At 42.8% G+C, this 22,386-nt stretch overlaps 1 protein-coding gene across 1 annotated transcript in view; it reads left to right on the top strand.

Moving 5' to 3' along the window:
* The window catches only part of LOC124606651, a 194,003-nt gene that overhangs the window by 92,817 nt on the left and 78,800 nt on the right, over positions 1–22,386 (top strand). Inside the window, exon 4 of the mRNA XM_047138653.1 lies at positions 12,927–13,009. Within this exon, the coding sequence (XP_046994609.1) occupies positions 12,927–13,009 (83 nt within the window). The remainder of the gene's footprint in view (positions 1–12,926; positions 13,010–22,386) is intronic.

The raw sequence follows: 22,386 nt of genomic DNA, 5'->3' as shown, positions 1-22,386 counted from the left end.
ATAGTCAATAGCATGGTCCCATATTAGTCTAGTGCGGTATTTTTTATCGATTTGTATTAACAGAGACAGCAAAACACGACAACTAAACAGCACTCTGGCAGCGACTGAGTAGCGCTGCTGTATGGGTGCAGAAATTAGCATGGGCCAGAACAGGTGCTGTTGGTTTTTCATGTTCTACAATCCATGTTAATACCAGTCGATATAACCAATATTTCACTAAACTAATTCTGGAGCACTTTACCGAATGCGCACGTGAAATTCCGATTTAAAAATAATTTTGTTTGTAACGAGAAACAAATCTCCACTTTCCGTCGAACTGAGCGTCGCACGAAAAAGGTAATGAACAATATTGTTTGGGCTGACTCGAGTTACACATTGCGAAAACTAAACTATACAGATCTGTCGAAACACCAGAGAAAATGCAAATGGTTCAAATGGCTCTGAGCAGTATGGGACTTAACTTCTGAGGTCATCGGTCCCCTAGAACTTAGAACTACTTAAACCTAACTAACCTAAGGACATCACACACATCTATAGCCGAGGCAGGATTCGAACCTGTGACCGTAGCGGTCGCACGGTTCCAGACTGTAGCGCCTAGAACCGCTCGGCCACTCCGGCCGGCGAGCAAATGCACCTGACGTAGTATACAGAGAAGTTGCAGCATTAGAAAATTGTAGCGAAATGCAGGAAGATCTGCAGCGGATAGGCACTTGGTGCAGGGAGTGGCAACTGACCCTTAACATAGACAAATGTAATGTATTGCGAATACATAGAAAGAAGGATCCTTTATTGTATGATTATATGATAGCGGAACAAACACTGGTAGCAGTTACTTCTGTAAAATATCTGGGAGTATGCGTGCGGAACGATTTGAAGTGGAATGATCATATAAAATTAATTGTTGGTAAGGCGGGTACCAGGTTGAGATTCATTGGGAGAGTGCTTAGAAAATGTAGTCCATCAACAAAGGAGGTGGCTTACAAAACACTCGTTCGACCTATACTTGAGTATTGCTCATCAGTGTGGGATCCGTACCAGATCGGTCTGACGGAGGAGATAGAGAAGATCCAAAGAAGAGCGGCGCGTTTCGTCACAGGGTTATTTGGTAACCGTGATAGCGTTACGGAGATGTTTAATAAACTCAAGTGGCAGACTCTGCAAGAGAGGCGCTCTGCATCGCGGTGTAGCTTGCTCGCCAGGTTTCGAGAGGGTGCGTTTCTGGATGAGGTATCGAATATATTGCTTCCCCCTACTTATACCTCCCGAGGAGATCACGAATGTAAAATTAGAGAGATTAGAGCGCGCACGGAGGCTTTCAGACAGTCGTTCTTCCCGCGAACCATACGCGACTGGAACAGGAAAGGGAGGTAATGACAGTGGCACGTAAAGTGCCCTCCGCCACACACCGTTGGGTGGCTTGCGGAGTATCAATGTAGATGCAGATGTAGACGTCTCTTAGGAGAGACATCATATTCGTGTGTGTGTGTGTGTGTGTGTGTGTGTGTGTGTGTGTGTGTGTGTGTGTGTGTGTTCATACACTAAACTGGATGTATGTATTTGTGTCTCTCTTTAAGTTCACCATCTCCTCCTAAACCACTGGATCGATTTCAGAAAATGTGGGTGACTTACTAGTCGCTGCTGGGAATGAGCACTATCGGAGCTGCTCCCATAGACTGGAAAGTGTTTTCAACCACTGCAATCTAGGTTGCCTTGCTCAACAGGTGTCTGGACAGAAACATGCAGGTACTACCGGCATGCATTGCAGGGGCTATAGGTGCGGATGCTCACGCCTGAGCAGAGAGGAGGGAGGAGGAGATGGATAATGAGCAGTGGAAGGATGAGATGGAGAGAGAAAGGGGAGATGATGAGATAAACAGAGATGGGCTTAGATGCAGATAGTGGAGAGGAAGAAATTGACAGATAGAGGTGGACAGAGAGAAAGAGAGGAGGGTAGAGACAGACAGAGAGCGGGCAGGAGGAGATGGATGGAGAGAAAGGGAGGAAAGAGGAGGTGGACTGAGAAAGGGGAGTGTGATTGGCTTGTGAGTCTGGCATGGAGGAGGTAGGCAGGTAGAGTGCAGAGGAGGAGATAGACGGGGAGAGGGGGAGGAGAAGATGGACAAAGACAGGGAGGAGGAGGGGGAGGAGGAGATGGACAGAGATAAAGAGATAGGGAAAGGAGGAGGTAGACAGAGACTGTGGGAGGAGTAGATGGATGGAGAGAGGGGGAAGAGGAGCTGGATATAAAGAGTGAGGATGAGTTTATCATAGAGTGGAAGTATAATATGGGCAGAGAGAGAGCCACAGAGAAGAGAGAGGGAGACGGCAGAGTGGGAGATGGACAGAGAGAGGGAGGAAGAGGAGGAGTAGGAGGAGGAGGAGGAGATGGACAGACATGTACTACACATATTAAATGAATCTTGGATGCATGTAACGTGGCGACAAGACACGCAAATAGTTGATGCAGTGCAGGCAAGATTTCACAGTTGGAACGCTTCAGACAGCTTTCAACTGTGGAACGCTATCGACTACAAAATCAGTTTGCATTCTCTCGATGCGGCACTGAAAGCACGTAATTTCATTTACAATTACAAACTGGAATAGATTAACAATCCACATATCCCGCACAGAGGGACGAGGGGAGGTCAGAGGTGCATAGAGAGAGAGAGAGAGAGAGAGGAAAGGAGGAGATGTGTGAATTATATCTGCCGAACATAGACGCCATTGAAGCTCTGAGCAAAGGCTAGTTGATCAGCAATTGTGGTCGATTAAGAGGTTTTTTAGAAGTTGGTAGCTAATGCTTGTGCAGTGAAGCTCATCGCGGAGGTATTTGGTTTGAATGCTGCTGATGTAATAAATTTTCATCCAATATTTGACCGCTAAAAGGAGGAGAGATGGTGGCGTACCAACGTCCTTACGGCGCTAGAATGTCACACATGGCATGTGGCGCTATTAGTGGCCCGTCACATGTAGATGTGAAGCTCTTCTGAAGCGTTTATGATTTTCGACGTTCCACACCCTCCATTTATCCAAAACAGTAAAAGGAAACCATTGTGGTGTACAAGGACGTTTCATAGTCTTTCATGTGACGCTGCTGAATAGGTGACAGTTGTAGACTGGAGAAAGCTAATAGTAGACTAAACACACAACCAATCGTCCAGGGCGGCAAGGCAAGAATCCTCCCATCTTCTACGATGTTCATTACGTTAATATGAATATGAAAATGCCCTTAAAGACAGGTTACATGTTTGAATGAACATCTATGCGTTTTTTGACGAATACTGGTTGCCAGTTGATTAGCAAAATGTTTCCTGCAGTGGATGACGCTACCTACGGATTATGGCTTGGAGGAACTCTGACAGCAACGCCACCATGTTCAATAATGCTATTCGTGTAGCCACAGGACGTCGTGTTACGACTCAAGCTGTTTGCAATAGGCTGCATGATGCGCAACTTAACCCGCTCTGGCTGAACGCCTTAGACCCACTGTCGAGCGAGTGAAGCAAGGTGGTGGTTCCCTGCTGTTTTGGGGTAGCATTACGTGGGGTCGACGTACGCCGCTGGTGGTCATGGAAGGCGCCGTAACGGCTGTACGATACGTGAATGACATCCTCCGACCGATAGTGCAAACATATCTTCATGGACGACAATTCGCGCCACCATCGTGCACATCTTGTGAATGACCTCTTTCAGGATAACGACACCGCTAGACTAGAGCGTCCAGCATGTTCTCCAGACATGAACCCTATCGAACATGCCTGGGATAGATTGAAAAGGGCTGTTTATGGACTACGTGACCCATCAACCACTCTGAGGAATCTACGGCGAATCGCCGTAGAGGAGTGGGACAATCTAGACCAACAGTGCCTTGCTGAACTTTTGGATAGTATGCCACGACGAATACAGGCATACATCACTGCCAGAGGACGTGTTACTAGGTATTAGAGGTACAGGAATCTTACTGTATGGTGGTACAACACGCAATATGTGGTTTTCATGAGCAATAAAAAGGGCGGAAATTATGTTATGTTGATCTGTATTCTAGTTTTCTGTACAGGTTCCGGAACTCACGAACCGAGGTGATGCAAGACTTTTTTTGATGTTTGTAGTTGCTCGAGGGCCTGACCATATTGTGAACTATGGTGAGGCCATTTGATAACAGCTATTAATTTTATGCTTTATATCTGCATTCTGCTTTTTTCCTCGATATTTGTGTCATAGATTCAGTGTAGCGTGTGAGCCAAAGATATTAATTTGTATTTTTCACTTACGGCACGTTCTTGTGAATTGCGGTGAATGTGCATCAAATGAATTGTCTACTCGCCACATTACTTAAGGGTGTGGGTGACTTCTAGTGTGATCAAGGAGATTTCCTTAGTGCCTTGATCTTTTATGTCACGCTTGTTAGTTATTTTAAGGTGCCTTATATTTTATTATCTATTACACTGCCGGAAAAAGGAATTAGAGCACCCTTTTAGAGGTTTCAAATTCACTCAAGATTAATTTTTGCAACAGTGCATATAGAGTACATGAAGTGATTACATGTACAGATAAAAAACACAAGCAGTTTTGAAGTACCAGATATTGACCCATGCTGAAACACCAAGCACATGGTGAAACCTTCGCAGGCGGCCATGCAGGCACGGACTCTGGGTTGGGTTGATTTGGCGAGGAGACCAAACTGCTAGGTCATCAGTCTCATCGGATTAGGGAAGGATGGGGCAGGAAGTTGGCCGTGCCCTTTCAAAGGATCCATCCCAGCATTTGCCTGAAGCGATTTAAGGAAATCGCAGAAAAGATGGCGAATACTGTCCAGGGAGACGTTATGCCACACCAGCTTGACCCGTTCAACTAGTTTTGTTAAGAGTTGTTGGTTGACAAGTTGCTTGAAACACTTCTCGCCCCCCCCCCCCCCCCCCTCTATCATATCCCACGTGTGCTCGATTGAGGAGAAGTACGGAGATCGTGTTGGTCAAGGAGTTTCTGCACGCCTTGTGGAGCACATTATGTTTCATGGATAGTGTGTTGGCGATTCTTATCCTGTTGGAACAACATACCACCTTCCTGTTGGCGAAAGAACGGGTCTAACAACATTCTGCACGTACCGAGCGCCGGTTAGCGTCCCCTCCAGAAACACCAAATGCGAACGATGGTTGTAGCTTATCGCACCCCAGACCATAAAGCCTAGTGTGGGGCCAGTGTGTCTTCGACGAATGCACGCTTCAAGACAGCGCTCACCAGGTCCACGCCGTACGCGCAAACGACCATAACTTGCGTGCAGGTAGGATGTACTTTCATAGCTAAAGACTACGGCGCGTCGTTCCACCTTCCAAGTGATCCTCTGACGGCTCCAGTCGAGCCATGCACGTCGATGCTGTGGCGTGAGTGGGAGACGGTCTAGAGGTGTGCGTGCCCGTAATCCCACTAGTAATAACCGGCTCGCAACAGTTCGTGGTGACACGTCTGGGCTCACGTCGCTCTTATCTGTGCGGTGGTAGCTGTATGATCTGCCACTGCTGCCCTTACAATACGACGATACTGGCAAGCGTCTGTGCTGCCTGGACATCCAGACCTTCGTCTAAGGGTGTGAGAATGTGCAAGTGACCGATGATGCCAGCGTCGTTGCACAACTGACGCAGCACTTGCAACTGATGTGGCATTTCACCAAACGGACCATCTCTCCACACGCGAAGCCACAATTTCGCCCCTTTCAGACTCCCCCAGTTGGCTGTAGGAACACGAGTGCGTCTCCGTAGCTTGCTTCACACGTTTTCCCCACACTGAGCCTTCTGGTTATGAGCATTCCGTATTAAAGACACAGATGGCGCTCTGGTAGCTATGCCTCTGTACCACCTGTTGCCGGACAACGTTAAAATCATTCTCAGTACATCTACTATCACACAGGAGGAGTAAGCCATGATCGGATCAAAACGACGCCGTCTTTCCTCGAGTACTAATTTTTTTGCGGTAGTGTATTTAGTGCCTTGCATTTTAGTGAAAGCACTGTAAATTTGAAGTTGTCAGCCTATGTTCATTTTGGCATTTTATTTAAATACTATTTAACCCTTAATGCTTGCCTAGTCGACTTTATATTTTGGCCTACTCAATATTGTGCATTGCCCTATCTTTAAACTGAGTTGTGTTTTATTCTGTCCACATGTGTGTAATGCAGAACAGATTAGCCATTATTTAATGGATTATTTAAGAGGAACGTCAATGTACGCCTTAATGGGTCTGGTTTCATTCACCAAACTGTTATGCAACACGACTGTCAAAATTTACCTATTTTCGTAAGGTAACTAGCCAGATGATTACATCAAGCCCGTGTCATTACCATGTGCTACTTTTTTTAACCAGCCGCCTGTGTTATAATTATTTGCCGCACCTCTATTTACCTTGTTGCCTGCTGGATCTGGCCGACTCTGTCTGTATTTGATCGGCTACTGCCGTTGTTTGCTTCCCTGTCGCCCCAAGGCTAGACGTTCATCTCACTTGAAATTTTTCACTTATTAAGGTTCTAATAATTTTATGTAAATGCTTTACATTAAATGTTTAAGTAAATCTAAGAAAATCCGCCCAGAGGCGACCTGTAATTAAGTTCAGCATACTGTTTGCTTGGCATTGTGCTGCAAATCTCACTATACGATTACTTGTGCACCTTTTGGGCTTTAGGCGAATTTCAGTCAACCTTAAAGACGCTTAACAAATCGTAAAGCTTATTTGCATGGTCACCGCTCGTTAATTCAGTTAACCTATAGATATTCTTTCTTGTTTGAGTAATATTGTACTAGAGTTCAGTGCATGTAAATTTTGTAGTCTCCTCCAAACTCTATGTCACTTCTCTATTAAAGCTGTCAGTTACGATCAAATGACAGACCATCGTCAGACATAAACAACGATACTAATTACAGATTATATATTAAAATATGGTTATTTGTATCTAGATTAATCCCATACATTAAATGCATCAAAACTACGGAATATAGGTAGACACCAGATTTATACACTACTCTGGCCACATGGTATGGATAAACTCCTTGACTTCCTTACACATCTAAACTCCATACACCCCAACATCAAATTCACTATGGAGACTGAAACGGAGGGTAAATTACCTTTCCTTGACGTCTTGGTCAAGAGAAGGGCTGACGGCACCCTAGGTCATGGGGTGTATCGGAAGACTACGCACACTGATCTGTATTTGCACGCAGACAGCTGCCACCACCCTTCACAGAGGAATGGGGTAATTAAAACTCTAGTACATAGGGCGAGTACTATCTCTGCCGCAGAGAGTCTACCCCAGGAATTGGAACATCTGAGAACTGTATTTCGAAAAAATGGGTACTCAGCGTGGCAGATTCAACGTGCTCTCCGCCCAACCACTGCAGCACAACCTGTTGAGATGGATGAAGTCACGAGGGAGGAGGTAGGCACTGCATTTATTCCATACACAGGCGCACTGTCGGGGAAAATCTCCCGCATTCTGAAGAAACACCGGGTCGGAACTGTGTTTTGTCCTCCAAATAAAACTCGTGCACTGGTGGGAAGCGCCAAAGATGACCTGGGTTTGAGGAAGGCCGGCGTGTACCAGATTACGTGTCAATGTGGCAAGTCGTATATTGGTCAGACGATGCGTACCGTCGAGGATCGATGCCGTGAACACCAGAGGCACACTCGACTGATGTATCCGAGCAAGTCGGCGGTCGCTGAACATTGTTTGTCGGAAATCACGCCATGGAGTATGACCGCACGAGGATTCTGGTACAGACGTCGAGATACTGGGACAGCGTTGTTAGAGAGGCCATCGAAATTCGTACCAATGACGACCTCATAAACCGTGACTGTGGCTATAATCTTAGCAAGGCTTGGGAACCAGCGATCGGGTTAATCCAGAGTAAATCGAGCAAGCGTATAGTTGTGACGGCCACGGCGGACAGAGCCATCACACCGGCGTCATCTCAGACGCCGTCGCAATCTGTTCCACCGCGCGACCGTGGTGCGGGGCGCGGACGGCGGAGGGAGCGCGCCGTGGGCGGAGGGTATTTAAATCGGCCGCCGCCGCGACCGAACCCTGTTCCCTCTGAGCAGCCATAGCGTACGGATCTCCGTGCCGGCACGTTCACAGGAGCTCAGTCCGTCAGTTCACCTGATGATGGCGACATGTATGATCGCCGAAATATTGTGCCCGTTGGACACTATAGACCGGCAACATACCCGTGGATATTTTGATTATCAAATACGCCGGGAGAAACTCAAGAATCACATTATACACTACTGTTTGTGAAAATTGCAACATGAGAATGAATAGTTTCAATCACTCCAAAATTAGAGGATGTTGAGATCATTGGGACAGTAATAAGTAATTATCATTGAAAAGAGACGGCGTGCACGAAGGCACAATAGTGCGTTTTTTTTTTTTTTTTTTGCGACCGAACGGGCCAGTGTTACATCACGTTCATTCGGTGTGCAGCCGTCAAACGAAATGGAAACGCGCAAGTAGTTGTCGGTATGTCTCGTAGGCGTCAAAGGGCGCAAAATCAATATGTGAGTGAGGTCTAAGGGGCAGAAAGATTGGTCTCCGGTATCGGGTTTGTCGTAGCGTGACACAGCGGCTCGAACATGGCACGCTGTTAAGACAATGCCTGTGTGTCGAGACAGTGGGATAGAGGAGGGTCGAATGCATCGACGAGTGGTACGGGACCACACAACGTATGACCACCATATTCTCTGCTCAGCCGTTTCAGAAAAGATTCTTTAGCAGTTTGGTTTGACGTATGAGCAGTGCATTGATGTGTGTGAACGTATCTGTGTCGACGGTCCGCTGCTGCCTGCTGAGGGCTGGACTGGGGGCACACATGCCTGCTGAGGGCTGGACTGGGGGCACACATCACTCTGCGCCGGTTTCCGTTCTCCAGGTACCACCACCGCCTAACTGTAATGGTCACATCAGCGCCGACACTGGCGTGTTGAGTGGCAAAATGTAGTGTTTTCGAGTGAGTCCAACTTGAGCTTGTCCTACGGCAAAGGACGCGTACGTGTTAGACGCTATAGTGGTGTATGCAATCAGGATGATTTCACTGTTGAGCGGCATAGTGCACGAACAGGCTATAACAGGCGTGTTCACCCGTTCACCGGTGTGGTACTGCGAGCTGGCTGGCGCTCATGCGTCCGCAGACAGCAACCAGCCGGCTCACGGCCAGGAATAATTTGGAAGGTGAGGGAGGGGTGGGGAGGGGGTTGGGGGGGGGGGGGAGGGAAGGTAGAATGGTAACACGGCAGCCCGAAACGAGAAACTGTTGTCAACGAATCTATTCTATCGTCGCTTATGCTAACTCCATGGAGTTGCATCGCTTCGCGATGGCTAATTAATGCCTTTCGTGGTAAATTTATTTCCTAAGATTTTTGCGATGAGGAAATATGACACTGAAATGCAACTTAAATTTCTTTTGATTGATAAGCCGGAGAGCACAGGGTAGGTAAGTACGAAAGCTGATAATTCTTAAGAACTGCGCAGCCTTATGACGCACATCGTTTTCGAACGCAGTTTAAATTGATATCAAAACGTACGATGGGCATTCTTTAAGTAATGCAACACATTTTTTCCTCGGGCAATTTCGACTGAAAAAAGGCGGAATATGTTGTGAGACATCGCGGAGTATCCTCGCTTCAGCCCCTATTAGTAGCCTTCAAAATGCGGTCTGTAAGGGAGGTGCATTCCAAGCAGAGACCTGTCAATGAGTTTCTTTTGACGGAAAACCAGAGCATCGCACATATTCATGGGGCTTGCAGAATGTCTCGGCATATCTGTTAGTGAACAAAAGCACAGTGGGTCGTTGGGCGACGCGTTTGTCATCATAGCAACAAAGTCACACAAACCTGTCCGGCATCCCGCGTGCCGATCGGCTGCTCACAGCTGCGACTCCTACAATGTTGGAACGTGCGGACAGTCTCATTCGAAGTCATCGACAATGAACTACCTCGCTGCACAACTGGACGTCTCTGTTGGTAGTGGTGACAGACTCGTCCACCAGCTGGAGTGCTCAAACGTGCGTGCCCGCTGACTTCCTCGCTGCCTAACAGATCATAAAGAGCAACGAGAAAACATCTGTGCGGAATTGCTTGCGGATTACGAGGATGATAGTACTATTTTTGTCGAACATCGTCACAGGCGATGAAACGTGGGTTCATCACTACTAAGGAAAAACGAAACGGAAATCCAGTAGGCGCGCCGCACCGTCTCTCCGAAGAAAAAGTTCAAAGCCGCACCCTCGGACGGTGAAGACATGACGGCAGTCTTTTGGAAGTGTGAAGGACTTATTCTCTTTGATGTCCTCCCTCATGGTGTAATGGTCATCTCTGAAGTTTATTGTGTTATTTTCAGGAAATTGGTGTTCGTCGCCACAAAAATGCAAAAGAACTTCTCCTTCTCCATGACAACGCTATGCCTCAAACAAGTCTGAGAGGAGCTCTCACAACTTCATTGGACTGTTCTTCGCTATCCACCCTACAGCCCGGGTCTCGCACCTTCCGACTTCCGTCTGTTTGCCCCAATGAAGGATGCGCTTCGCGGGAAGCAGTACGTGGGTGATGGGAAGGTTACTTATGCAGCAAGACGTTGGCTCCGACGTCGACGAGTACAGTGGGACCATGCGTGCAGACAGGTCTTCGCAGTGAGGTCGCATAAGACCTGATCATTGAATGGAGATTGTGTTGAAAAATAGAGTTTCAAAAAAATGTTCAAATGTGTGTGAAATCTTATGGGACTTAACTGCTAAGGTCATCAGTCCCTAAGCTAACAAACTACTTAACCTAAATTATCCTAAGGACAAATACACACACCCACGCCCGAGGGAGGACTCGAACCTCCGCCGGGAAAGCGGCACAGTCCATGACTGCAGCGCCCAAGACCGCTTGGCTAATCCCGCGCGGCACGTAGAGTTTTTTAGCCAGAAGAGAGGAGAGTAGTATGGTGTACTGGAACCCCAATCTGCTTTCAGAAAAAAAGGTGTTGCATTACTTATTGAATGGCCCTCGTATTTTGTGACTATTTTATTCACAAATTAACATAAAAAGTGGATATAAATGAATTCTATTACTTTTTGTTTCCACTAAAGTGTCAATGTCTGGTGCTACTTGAAGATAAGCTTTAAAGTTGCAGTCTGTGAGTGAGTGTCTGTGGCTGAGTTTTGTCCTCTGTAGGTCTAAGAACTATAACTGTAGCTGGGCATCCTTTATTGACGTCTTGTAGGTTCATATTGGTGTGTCTGACCTCTCTTTGAAGTTCATAACTCAGCCATAATGCCGCTTTTCATTGATTTAAAAAGAGCTAGTCTTCGCTTTAAACAATGCGCCATTAAGTATAAAGCTTACATCTGAGATAACGGCGAACTTGAGCGAAGGTCATTCGTCTGAAGACATCGCACAGTTTGCACTTATCTTGCGCCACTTAGTGACGTCTGACCATCACATTATTATCACGAGCGCTGGCTGCCCAAACGGCGAGCGAGCGTGGGCGCTCGTGATCAGTCCTACAATACGACGCGGAATCGGGCCTCCTACGGATGAGGGGAATATGAACAGCAATGGCTGTATCACCTAAGTCCGAGGCACTGCCGTTTCTGCAAGCGGCCTTACGGATGGATGCCATATATCAGCATAACAACGCCCGCCAGATGTTGCGAGGAATGAGCAAGACTTCTTCGGAGAATGACGGTTGCTTTGCTGTCCCACACGACCTTCTGATATATCACCTATCGAACGTATATGGAATATGGGCGGTCGGAAACTACTCGTAGTTCGATATGGTTCTGCAACGCCTGTCGACGCATTGTAGACACTCCTACAAAAAAAATTGGCGCTATGTTCCCTAGCATCAAATCCAGGTCCTCTTTTGTTCTATGTCGCAATGTGTAGAGGACTGCACATGTGGTGGCGTACTGTAGTCTCATTGTCAAAGAGCATGCACGATTATGTAATTCTAATCATTTGTGTATACTCATGTCCCTAAATTAGCGAATAAATTTAATTGGAAACATATGTCTCGATCTCGGTGTTCCAGTTTTCGAAAACAGTTGTGCACCTTAGGCTTTAAACTCAGGGTGAAGTACAAGGCTTAAGCTGTTGTTTACTGATAAATCTGACAGTTTGAATAAAGAAGTAACATACAGAATTGAGCCGAAACATGGTTTCCAAAAATTACTTAAAAGCTGTAAATTATAGTTTCCTTCAAATAATCTCTGCCGACTTCTGTAGATCTGATATAATTGAATTATCGTTGAGACATTTGATTCCAATCTTAATCTCTAATATCGATAGAATCTGAAATTAAAATTTGTGCCAGAGCTGGGATGTGAACCCAGGTCTCCTTGCTTCATAGGCACGGGTGCTTTCCATTACACCACTGCCCACTGCAGTGGTATAGGTAACAGACTTGCACGGACTACGTTAGTCCAACGGCTTCCCTAGCACAAACTTCAATTCATGTATTACTTTTATTTTCCCCTTCTTAGATCGTCACTATTGCCTAGCCTTTCTGGTATTGGAATAGCACCCCAGTGTTGCATGTATTGGTTAAATCCTGCCTGTATCTCAGGTGTAGGTGATTTATAGATCTGATAAAACTAAATTTTCCTTGAGACATTTGAGTCTCATCTTTATCTCCGATAATGATAGAAGCTGAAGAAATTAATTACAATTTATGCCACTGCCGTGATTTAAACCTGGGTGTCGTTTCTCACCAAGGCGGTTGTGCTAGCTACTACACTATCACCGCACTGTAGGTAACACGGCTGAATGGACTGCCCTAGTCCAGTGCCCTCCAAACTGATTTCATATTGTCAGCTGTTGAACATGCTATTCGGTTGCCTCCATTCTTTGTTCGCTTGTTATGTAAGAGGGACGACGTGGTATTTCTTTTCTTATTCCAGATTAACAATCAAAGCAAGCTGCCCGATGCACTTCAGAAAATTCCCATTGGACGCGCAGAAGTGCCCTTTGCTCATAGGAAGCTGTAAGTACTTGCTCCACGTCATAATCAATTGACAATTAAACTGGTAAAGGCATAGGATGTACATTTGTCTTGGATAAGTGTGTTTTGCATGAGATTAACATTAATTGCCTGTTGCTTATGACGAGAGAAATTGGATATATGTGATCAAAAGACGTTCTATTTTCGTCAAAAACCGCTGAGAATTACAGTTGTTGGGTTTTTTGGTTTTGTTACTTGTTTCAGTCTATTATCAGAAACTGTACATTGGTTACAGAATTTACAGTAGGCCTAGTCGGCAAAAACAAGTTCAGAAAATTCATACATATCCACACAGTTAACAAGCTGTGAAGTATCCTTCGGTTAAAAATTCAGTGTAGTATTCATGTATAGCCTCGTTATGTGTATGCTGATGTTGCGAGCGCCCACAACAATAAGGTGACAACTAGGAACTGCTTGTTCTTGTTTCTGAAATGAGACTGAAAGGTGAATGGTAACTGCAAGAGACAAACAAAAAGCAAATGTTACTTATAAATTGTGGCTACTATACAGAAGAGGTGTAACAGGCACTGTGTTTATTAAGCGCAACTACTACGAAGGCTTTATGTGATAGTATACGTTGTTTTAATATCTTACCCCACGAAAGAAATAACTAACGTGCCATTATGGATATTAAAGGAATGTAAATGGCTGATGATTTCGCCATACGAATCCAAAACGAGAATATTTAATTAATGTTTATCGGTGCTTTCACAGAAGTAACAGACGGTAGTCCACAATGCCAGCCGAAGCCACGCGGCAGATAAAAACTGATTTCGCTGCCAATGCTCTGTCATTGAGTTATCACCCATTTCTCTGACAGCAAGGAGTAAAGGGCGAACAACTTTTACTTGTAGTTAGAAAATTCCTGAGTTCATGAACAACTTGTCGCCAGTTGCCTGTTTCAGTGCTGATCAATGTTGTAATAACTGTTTGTATATTTTCGAAATTGTAAGCGTCCTTACGCTGCAATACAGTATTGCTGTTGGTCGAAAGCTTGGTAAACCACAAATTTTTTATGTCAAATGGTTCAAATGGCTCTGAGCACTATGAGACTAAACATCTGTGGTCATCAGTCCCCTAGAACTTAGAACTACTTAAACCTAACTAACCTAAGGACATCACACACATCCATGCCCGAGGCAGGATTCGAACCTGCGACCGTAGCGGTCACGCGGCTCCAGACTGACGCGCCTAGAACCGCACGGCCACACCGGCCGGCTTTTTATGTCAGCTAAAGTAAACTTCGAGGAGGCGACGAACGGAGAAATTGCAGTACAGACTGCATTCTCATTAAGATAAAAATGCATTATTCGCCTTTAATGGTTTAATATCTCTGTTGCAGAAACATGTTTCGTCTAACTACGTTAGCCACCATCATAGACTATATCAGAAATTATTATAAGAATTATTTCGTGCGACAGGTTCGTAACATATGTAGTGATTATTAGCAGCATTCTTACACGTTGTCTGAAACTCTGAATTAACTCGTACTTTACAGGATGAATCGTCTAAAACATGTATCGCGAATACTGCCGGAATGGAAAGTGCTATTGATGTGCGGTTTTTATAGAATGGATTGGTAATCATGGGCTCGTATTATTAGCCAATCAACAGGTTGTAATAATACGTAGAAAGTGCATTTTTTGTGCAGACATACACTTTGTAAGGTGTCAGGCAAATCTAACACCTTCCATGAAAACCCTGACATGATAAGCAAATCCGGCAGTATGTCACATAGCTCCGAATAAATCCTGACATTAAATTAACCAAAGTAATACGATCAACGAGTGAGCAAATGGAATACTACAGACTAACACAAGAACGCCTAAATGCATGTCATACCTTCCCACCGTGAAACAGACGCAGTTCCGAGGGAAGAAACGAGAACAGAAGCCGAGAGCAGAACCGTGTTAAGCTAGAAGGCCCTCCGATAAGGGACGGACACCCACGTCGCCAGCCAACCACCAGGACAACCCCCCAGCCCATGTTAAAAGATAGAGCACTCCAGAAGAACAGTATAGATCTTACGATAACACTAAAAGGGCCACACCAGCTGCAAGTTTTAGCGTGAGACTTTTTCGCGTCTCTGTTACGTTGCAAACGTTAAAAACATTGCCCCACCACGAAAAGAATAACGTTTCTCATTGGATAGACGGAATTTTCGTAGGCGGAGCTTAAGGTTAACATTGAGACCCTGATTGGTCAGATGAAAACACAGCCAGATAGTTTTTTTTTAAAAACCAACTTCGGTAAATTGTAGTAAGGAGAACTTAGGAGAGAGTTGCTTCCGAGACGGCGAGGTGCGTGGAGCTGTGCCGCCCGCCGCCCCGACACTGCCTAACCAACGACAAGGTAATGAACGCACCCGATGCCGCATTTTTGAGCGCATAAGGCTTCACTCAGAACTGCAGAAGTCTCATCTGTTACATCCCCTTTTTACGTAATACTAGTGCGATCGTCAATTAAATCTCATGGTATTCACATCTGTTCGTGAAGTTAAAATCTGAAACGCGATGATTTTTCTGTTATATAATTATTGAGAAGCCACATCAACCACTGTAATTTACGACAAGTTAGATAAGTAATTAAAGATAATTGAGGGTCACTGTAGACCATTTTGATAGTTTTCTCTTTTGTGAAACTTAATTTAAACCTAAATTATAGATGTTATATGGCATAGGTCATCCTTCGATCCATTGCAGAACTTGGAAACCCACTCAGGGAATATTCGTTCACATTTTTGTTGAACGCAGTTGGTTTTTATCATCCTGTATTAAAATATTTCCTTTTATCAATAGTGCAATTTATAAACAGTGTTTTGTGAGTAGAATAAAATTTCCAATGGTAAACTTAACTGCTTTTTCGACGTTATTTTACCAGCTAACTAAAAATAGGAAAGCCTTGAACCCCTTCCACTAAATTTAGTTAGTATTAAGATTCTTTTACAGGGAGTGCAGTGGAGCTGACGCTGAAATCATTAAGTATTTGGTTATATCATCGCTAGTCTCACTGAACTCTTCTGAACTCTACATGTCATGTGTGGTCTGGCGTCTCCTTACCAGCAAAAGCTCCCAGGTTCAAACTAGTCAATTCCCTAAAAAACACGCTCAGAGCGTCGTTGCGCGAAAGTGGTAGGGAGACACGACTTAGAACAAACAGACACCACGCAGAATGTTAGATCTTCTTACATGAAACAATACCTATGGACACTGACAAAGCAAAAGTAGGGTAAATTAGAGTGCCACTGGCGTTTGTTGCAGGATTCTAGTTCGATTCGTTTATGAGATATTGTATTTTGAAAAGTTCTGACACCGACACTCGTACAATACCTATGATAGCACTCACTGGAGAACAACACAAGTGCATACTCGAGGTATGTTAATTCTGTTCAAAGCGACCGCCGGCAGCGGCAATATACGTGTTGTCTGGTATGGAACGACTGCTGCACATGTGCTAGCATTTCGGCCGAGATGTTCGAGCAGGCTGCAGAAATACGTCGTTGTGTATCAGCGGGTATAGTTGGTATGTTTTTGTAGCCAGCTGTTTTCATCTTTCCCTCAGAAGAAAAGTCTACAGGCGTCAAATCCGGGGAACGGGCCAGCAAGGTACAGGTCCTCTGCGTCCAATCCAACGATTTGGAAACAATTTGTGAAGACATGCTTTAGTACTTCGTGCACTCTAGGCTGGACATCCATCAAGTTGTTACCACAGGTTCCTCCTTGTCTGCAGAGGAACGTCTTCTAGCATCCGTGAAAGATGGTCAGTTAGGAGGCTCCGATACTTGTGTGTGTTCAGGGTTCCGTAAAATAAAAACGGGGAGCTGATGGTTCATTATTCCACACTACACGTTTACATCCATGGACGCTGGTGTTCCTCCTGACGAAGCCAACGGAGATTGTCAACATATCAATAGTGCATGTTTCGGCGGTTTACATTACCACTTTCACGTATCTAGTTGAAGAATTTGACAAATAATTGCCGAGATGGTAGAGGTTTATTGGGATATCTTGCCCTATACACTGTACAAGAGCAAACTGCATTCTTCCTACAATCTCCATACACCACGAGCTTGTCGGCTTTTTCTGCATTGGTAAATTCCACCGTCCAATCACAACCTGCGGCTTGGACTGTCACCCACCAACTAACTAGCAAGTGGCAGTGCACTCAAGGAAAGCAGAAGCATACTGTAAGCAAACATAACAGCATCGTACCTAGTAACCACGTAGGATGAATGGCCCAAAAAAAAAAGAGTCGGTGTTGAAACTTTTCCAAATATTATATCTCGTAAACGAGTCGCACTAGAATCCTGCAACAAACACCACTGGCATTTTAATGTGCCCTACTTTTTGTTTATGAATGCCAGTAGGCATTTTTACATGTAAAAAGTCTGTTTTTGCACAAAAATAGACTTTCTAGGTATTATTACTGTTCGTTTATTGGATAACAATACCACCCCTCACTACCAGTCCATTCTGTGAAAACCACACATCAATAGCAGTTTCCATTTCCGCAATGTTTGCAGTCCAAGTGTTAGGGGTCCTCAGTTCCAACCAAGTGATACTAGCATTACAAAATAAGACTGTAACGCCCCGACTATGCCTGACCTTCATGCAGCAACCAAAAGCTTGTTACCATCGATTAGTGTGAAGAGAAGTGGAATGTCGCGACCTGTTCACGGACAGATTACCGGAATATACGAAAGCCTGACCTATCCATGCCACGTTCTCAATCGCCGACGTCTTACCTCTCTGGTGGATCCCTCACAGATGAAAAACCGAAAAAAAAGCTTGCTACGCTGCTGGACATTAAATGCAACACCATGCTGGCTGCAAGCACGAAAGTTAAGTAATCATGAAGTGTAATACATGCTTTGATACGCAAGTGATTGCTATTCCAGTGCAACCATATAATGTAGGTAGACGCAACGTCAAGTACATTTGTTATCTAGTATCTACATCTGTATCTCCCCAAGTCATGGAGGGTACATTTGCAACCTCTATCCCCCTCCCTTTCTACTACCGTCTTTCCCTTTCCGTTCGCGAATGGGGCATGCAAAAAGTGATTGTCGGTTGACTTCAGTTCTTTTTCTGTATAGATACCTGTCTCTTCTTCTATTACGTCATTAGACAATTGTTCTTCCTCAAAGAGGCCTTCATTGTACTCTTCCTACCTATTCGCTCTCTCCTCTGCATTTAACAGTGAAACTCACATCGCACTCTTAATATTACCACACTTACTTTCAATTTCACGAAAGATTGTTTTGACTTTCTGTATTCAGAGTCGGTCCTTCCGACAATAATTTTTTTCTATTTATTCGTGTTCGTTTTAAACTCACTGATTTTCGCTATGTGAAGTATGTGGAAGAGAGCCTGTAACCTCCCCACAAAATTTTTTTTAGAATGTAATGACAATACTTAATAGAAATGGGAGCCAAACGTAACCTCCCTGCAATTAAATTTAATGACAATGAAAGTGAGAATCGCAATCTGACTCAAGTATAAGTTCTTCATAAAAAATTAAAGTCCATTCAGTGATAAGAAAATCTCAGTGATAATAATGATTCAATTAAACCGAAATATCGGTCTTTGGCCCTGTGCAAAAAATCAAAATTAAAATTCTTACCTCATTACAACACCTAATCAAATTTCTGCTCTTGTTCTTGCGCACCGCTTGGAGGAACTGCATTGCAAATAATAATATTCCCTTTTTTTTTGTAATCTAATTGAAAACTGAAACTTTTGTTTAGGGGAAGTGGAACGAAATAGTTACTTCAATTAAATGAAAATTTTATGTAAAATTGCTTTTGAAATCAAAGTTATTATTGGGGGCACTTGTTGAAAATTAGTTACAATAATTAAACTTTACATTATCCGATGATTATCTTAATTAACAGTATACCTCATTCAGCATCTTGACCAGTGTTGTCGCCAGACCTCATCACGCAATCCCACTGGACTGCTACCACTGACCGACCGCTCTGCATGACGACTACTAGCGTACTACTGCACGCCACTGAACAGAGCTACTACTCGCGACGACTACTGACAGACTACTGCCCTCAACTAGACAGAGCTACAGACTCGCAACGACTGACTGACAGACTGAGAACCGCTCGCAACACTCGCGCGGTCAAGCGCATACTCTCTGGTCACAGATGCTACAATGCCTCGCCATCGCTGCTATGTTACATACGTGTTTCATAACCCTCCACTGGGGGGGCAAAAATTTGGCAGCGATGGTGAGTCATTTGGACTTGCCAAGCGCGGCAACATTTTTCTTTAATTAACAAAATTCTACAACTTATAGAATATTTAAATGTTGTGCACACGCACTAAGTACAAAATATATCAGACAAAGACAAAATGTGAGTACAAAACATAGTAGCAAATCAGAAAAATGTATATACAAATTATTTGACAGATAACAAAGTGCACAGGCACTGAAAAAATTCTTTAGCATTTTCAGAACAAATAAACAGACTGGCAAAAAATCATATCGACAAGTGACATAAGTGTACTCGCACTGGAGTTCAGTATCGAAAAAAAATGTATGACCCATGAACATAAATGATGTTAGCAAAAAAATGATTTTCATTATGTGACAAGAATTAGGATAGGAAAGGGAAGGATTGCATCATGGTTGTAGCACTTTAGATTGCACACAGCTGTTTTGAAAGTCCATATCTTTCCACAGAAGTACAACACCAAGTGACACAACTTGAAGTTCTTTTCCCATCAGAATTTATCAGTGTAGCCAAGACACTGAACTGTCGTAGTAATGTTCCATGTTTTCATTTTGGCATTACATTAGGTACACCAAACAGTGGGACCATAATAACGTCTTCATCGCTCACGGTGGTGGACAGCATGTCGTGTCAACACCACGCTCTTACAAGGCACACCAACGTAGAATTAGTGCAAAACCAAATATAGTGTTCCATGATCACTGGGATAAACAGGACAAATGGACATTGCAGTAATTCAGGGTAGTTAGCTTATGAGGAGAAGGACATTATGTCACATAATATTCACAATTACAGTCTTCATTAGTAGTTTGTGGCATTCATAGCCCAGTTATTGAACATTTCTGTACCAAGTATGTAGTATTACAGAAAAATGTTCATGAATTGTTTAACATAGAATCAGTAACCTTCTTTTCCTAGTTACAAAGTATAGGATGGTTAATTAATCATTTGTCATTCCAATAGTAATAATCATTAGCTTTTTCCTAATTACAGTTAATTAATCATTTGTCATTCTAATATAGTAAGAATCATTAGCTTTTTCCTAATTACAAAGCATTATTAAACAGTCACATTCTTTTCCAGTTACAAAGTATGGCATAGTTAATTAATTATTTGTCATTCCAATAGTATTAATCATTAGCCTTTTCCTAATTACAAAGCATTATTAAACAGTCACATTCCTTTCCAGTTACAAAGTATGGCATCGTTAATTAATTATTTGTCATTCCAATAGTAATAATCATTAGCCTTCTCCTAATTACAAAGCATTATTAAACAGTAATTAAGATTCATTAGCATTCTAATTACAAAGCATAGCATCATTTGTCATTTCAATATAGTAAGAATCATATTCTTTTCCAGTTACAAAGTATGGCATAGTTAATTAATTATTTGTCAGTTAATTAATCATTTGTCATTCCAATTCCTAGTTACAAAGTATAGCATAGTCTTTTCCTAAGTACAAAGCATTATGAAACAATCGCATTCTTTTCCAGTTACAAAGTATCAACATTGAAAACAAGAGCTAATTAATGGCATAATTAATAACAATTCATTGGGTGACATTAATTATTGGCACTCAGTGGCCATCAAGTATTGAATAGAGTAAAACATTGTTCATCATTCAGTATTACTCAGATCATTACAAAGTCAATATTAAAATCAGTTAATTACAGTCATAGCATTAATAATCATGGGCATTATAAGTAGTCTCATTACAATAAACAGTGGCAGTTATTAGCTAGTGACAAAGCATTATTTTATATATATATATATTTTTTTGTCTCATTAAGAAGTCATTACTGAAGTGACATACTATTCAGAGCTAATCAGCATTACTCAGAACTTTCTCAAACTGGTATCACTATTTGGGACTGGTAATACATTTTTTTTTTTTTTTTGTTAGCAATGCATTGCGTTGGGATCGATAATTAATTGCTGAGGCATAACACTATTTGCTTTTGACCTATTGCTGCAAATGAGGATAGGTAACGTCATTCGTCATGAGTCAGCTGTAGCAAGGTTATGTAACAAGGCAGTATATGTGATCACATTTATAAATGATAAACACAAATGGGTAAAAAAAATGCAAGTACTAGAACAGGTATAATAAGTAACAGGTTTAGTAAGTATCATGAAAAGCTTCTCCTGGAAAAAATACAAAATGGATTATTGACCTGAAAGAAGAAACGCACACTATGCTGAAAAGTAGTGAACTTCGAATTAACAAGTAGTGAAATGTGTATAAAATGTGTTCCATAGCTGTCCTTTCCAAAACTTTCCGTCATCCTACTATGCAATATAACACCTGCTGTCAAAACAAACTGCAACAAATACTTAAATAACTACATAGCATAAATATAAAACTCCAACATTATCCTCATCTGTAAAGAAAAAACTTCATTATCAATCACTTCATTACCCATATTATCAAAACTTCATTATTATCATCACCTGTAAATAAAAACTTCATTATTCATAATACCATATCCTTCATCATTATTCATCAGTATTCATTATCATCTGCAAAAAATATCACTTCATTACTCATTACACAACTATTACTTATCTCTAGCATATTTCATCACTAAAACTAAGATGTGTAGTTCTGTCTGACAGCCTGCATCAATCACCTTGTATTCTGAAAGAAAAATTAGTTAAGACTGCTATTTTACGATGAGCATAGTATATTCTTGTTAATGCTTGTTAATCCTGATCCATTTACTCTTCCCCATAAAGTTATTGCATCTTCTATCGTTTATTCTGTAGGTGAAATTCCCATTTCTGTTGAATTTATTTCTTACACGCATCATTTCTTTCTGAAATTGATGAACAAAGATTAATGTCTTGCATTTAAATCATATACCCACTAGATAATGACTGGTTTATGGTAACATAATTAACCAGACAGCATAACATGACAGAAAACGTAATATGTCAAAGACATTGACAGTGTTCAAAGCCAAAATGTACAGAGAATATCACAATGCAGCAGCAAAATGTAAAACAGTCACGATCTTGAGGTGTCATAGAGCAACAAATGTCAAAGTCAACTGGTGTGTGTTATATCTTAACTATTTCACAATACATACAAACAAAACTGGAGTACAATCAT

The sequence above is a fragment of the Schistocerca americana genome, chromosome 3, assembly GCF_021461395.2.
Source record: "Schistocerca americana isolate TAMUIC-IGC-003095 chromosome 3, iqSchAmer2.1, whole genome shotgun sequence".
In the NCBI taxonomy this organism is placed as follows: Eukaryota; Metazoa; Arthropoda; class Insecta; order Orthoptera; family Acrididae; genus Schistocerca; species Schistocerca americana.
The sequence above is the reverse complement of the archived record's forward strand: the minus strand, read 5'-3'. Positions and strand labels throughout refer to the sequence as shown.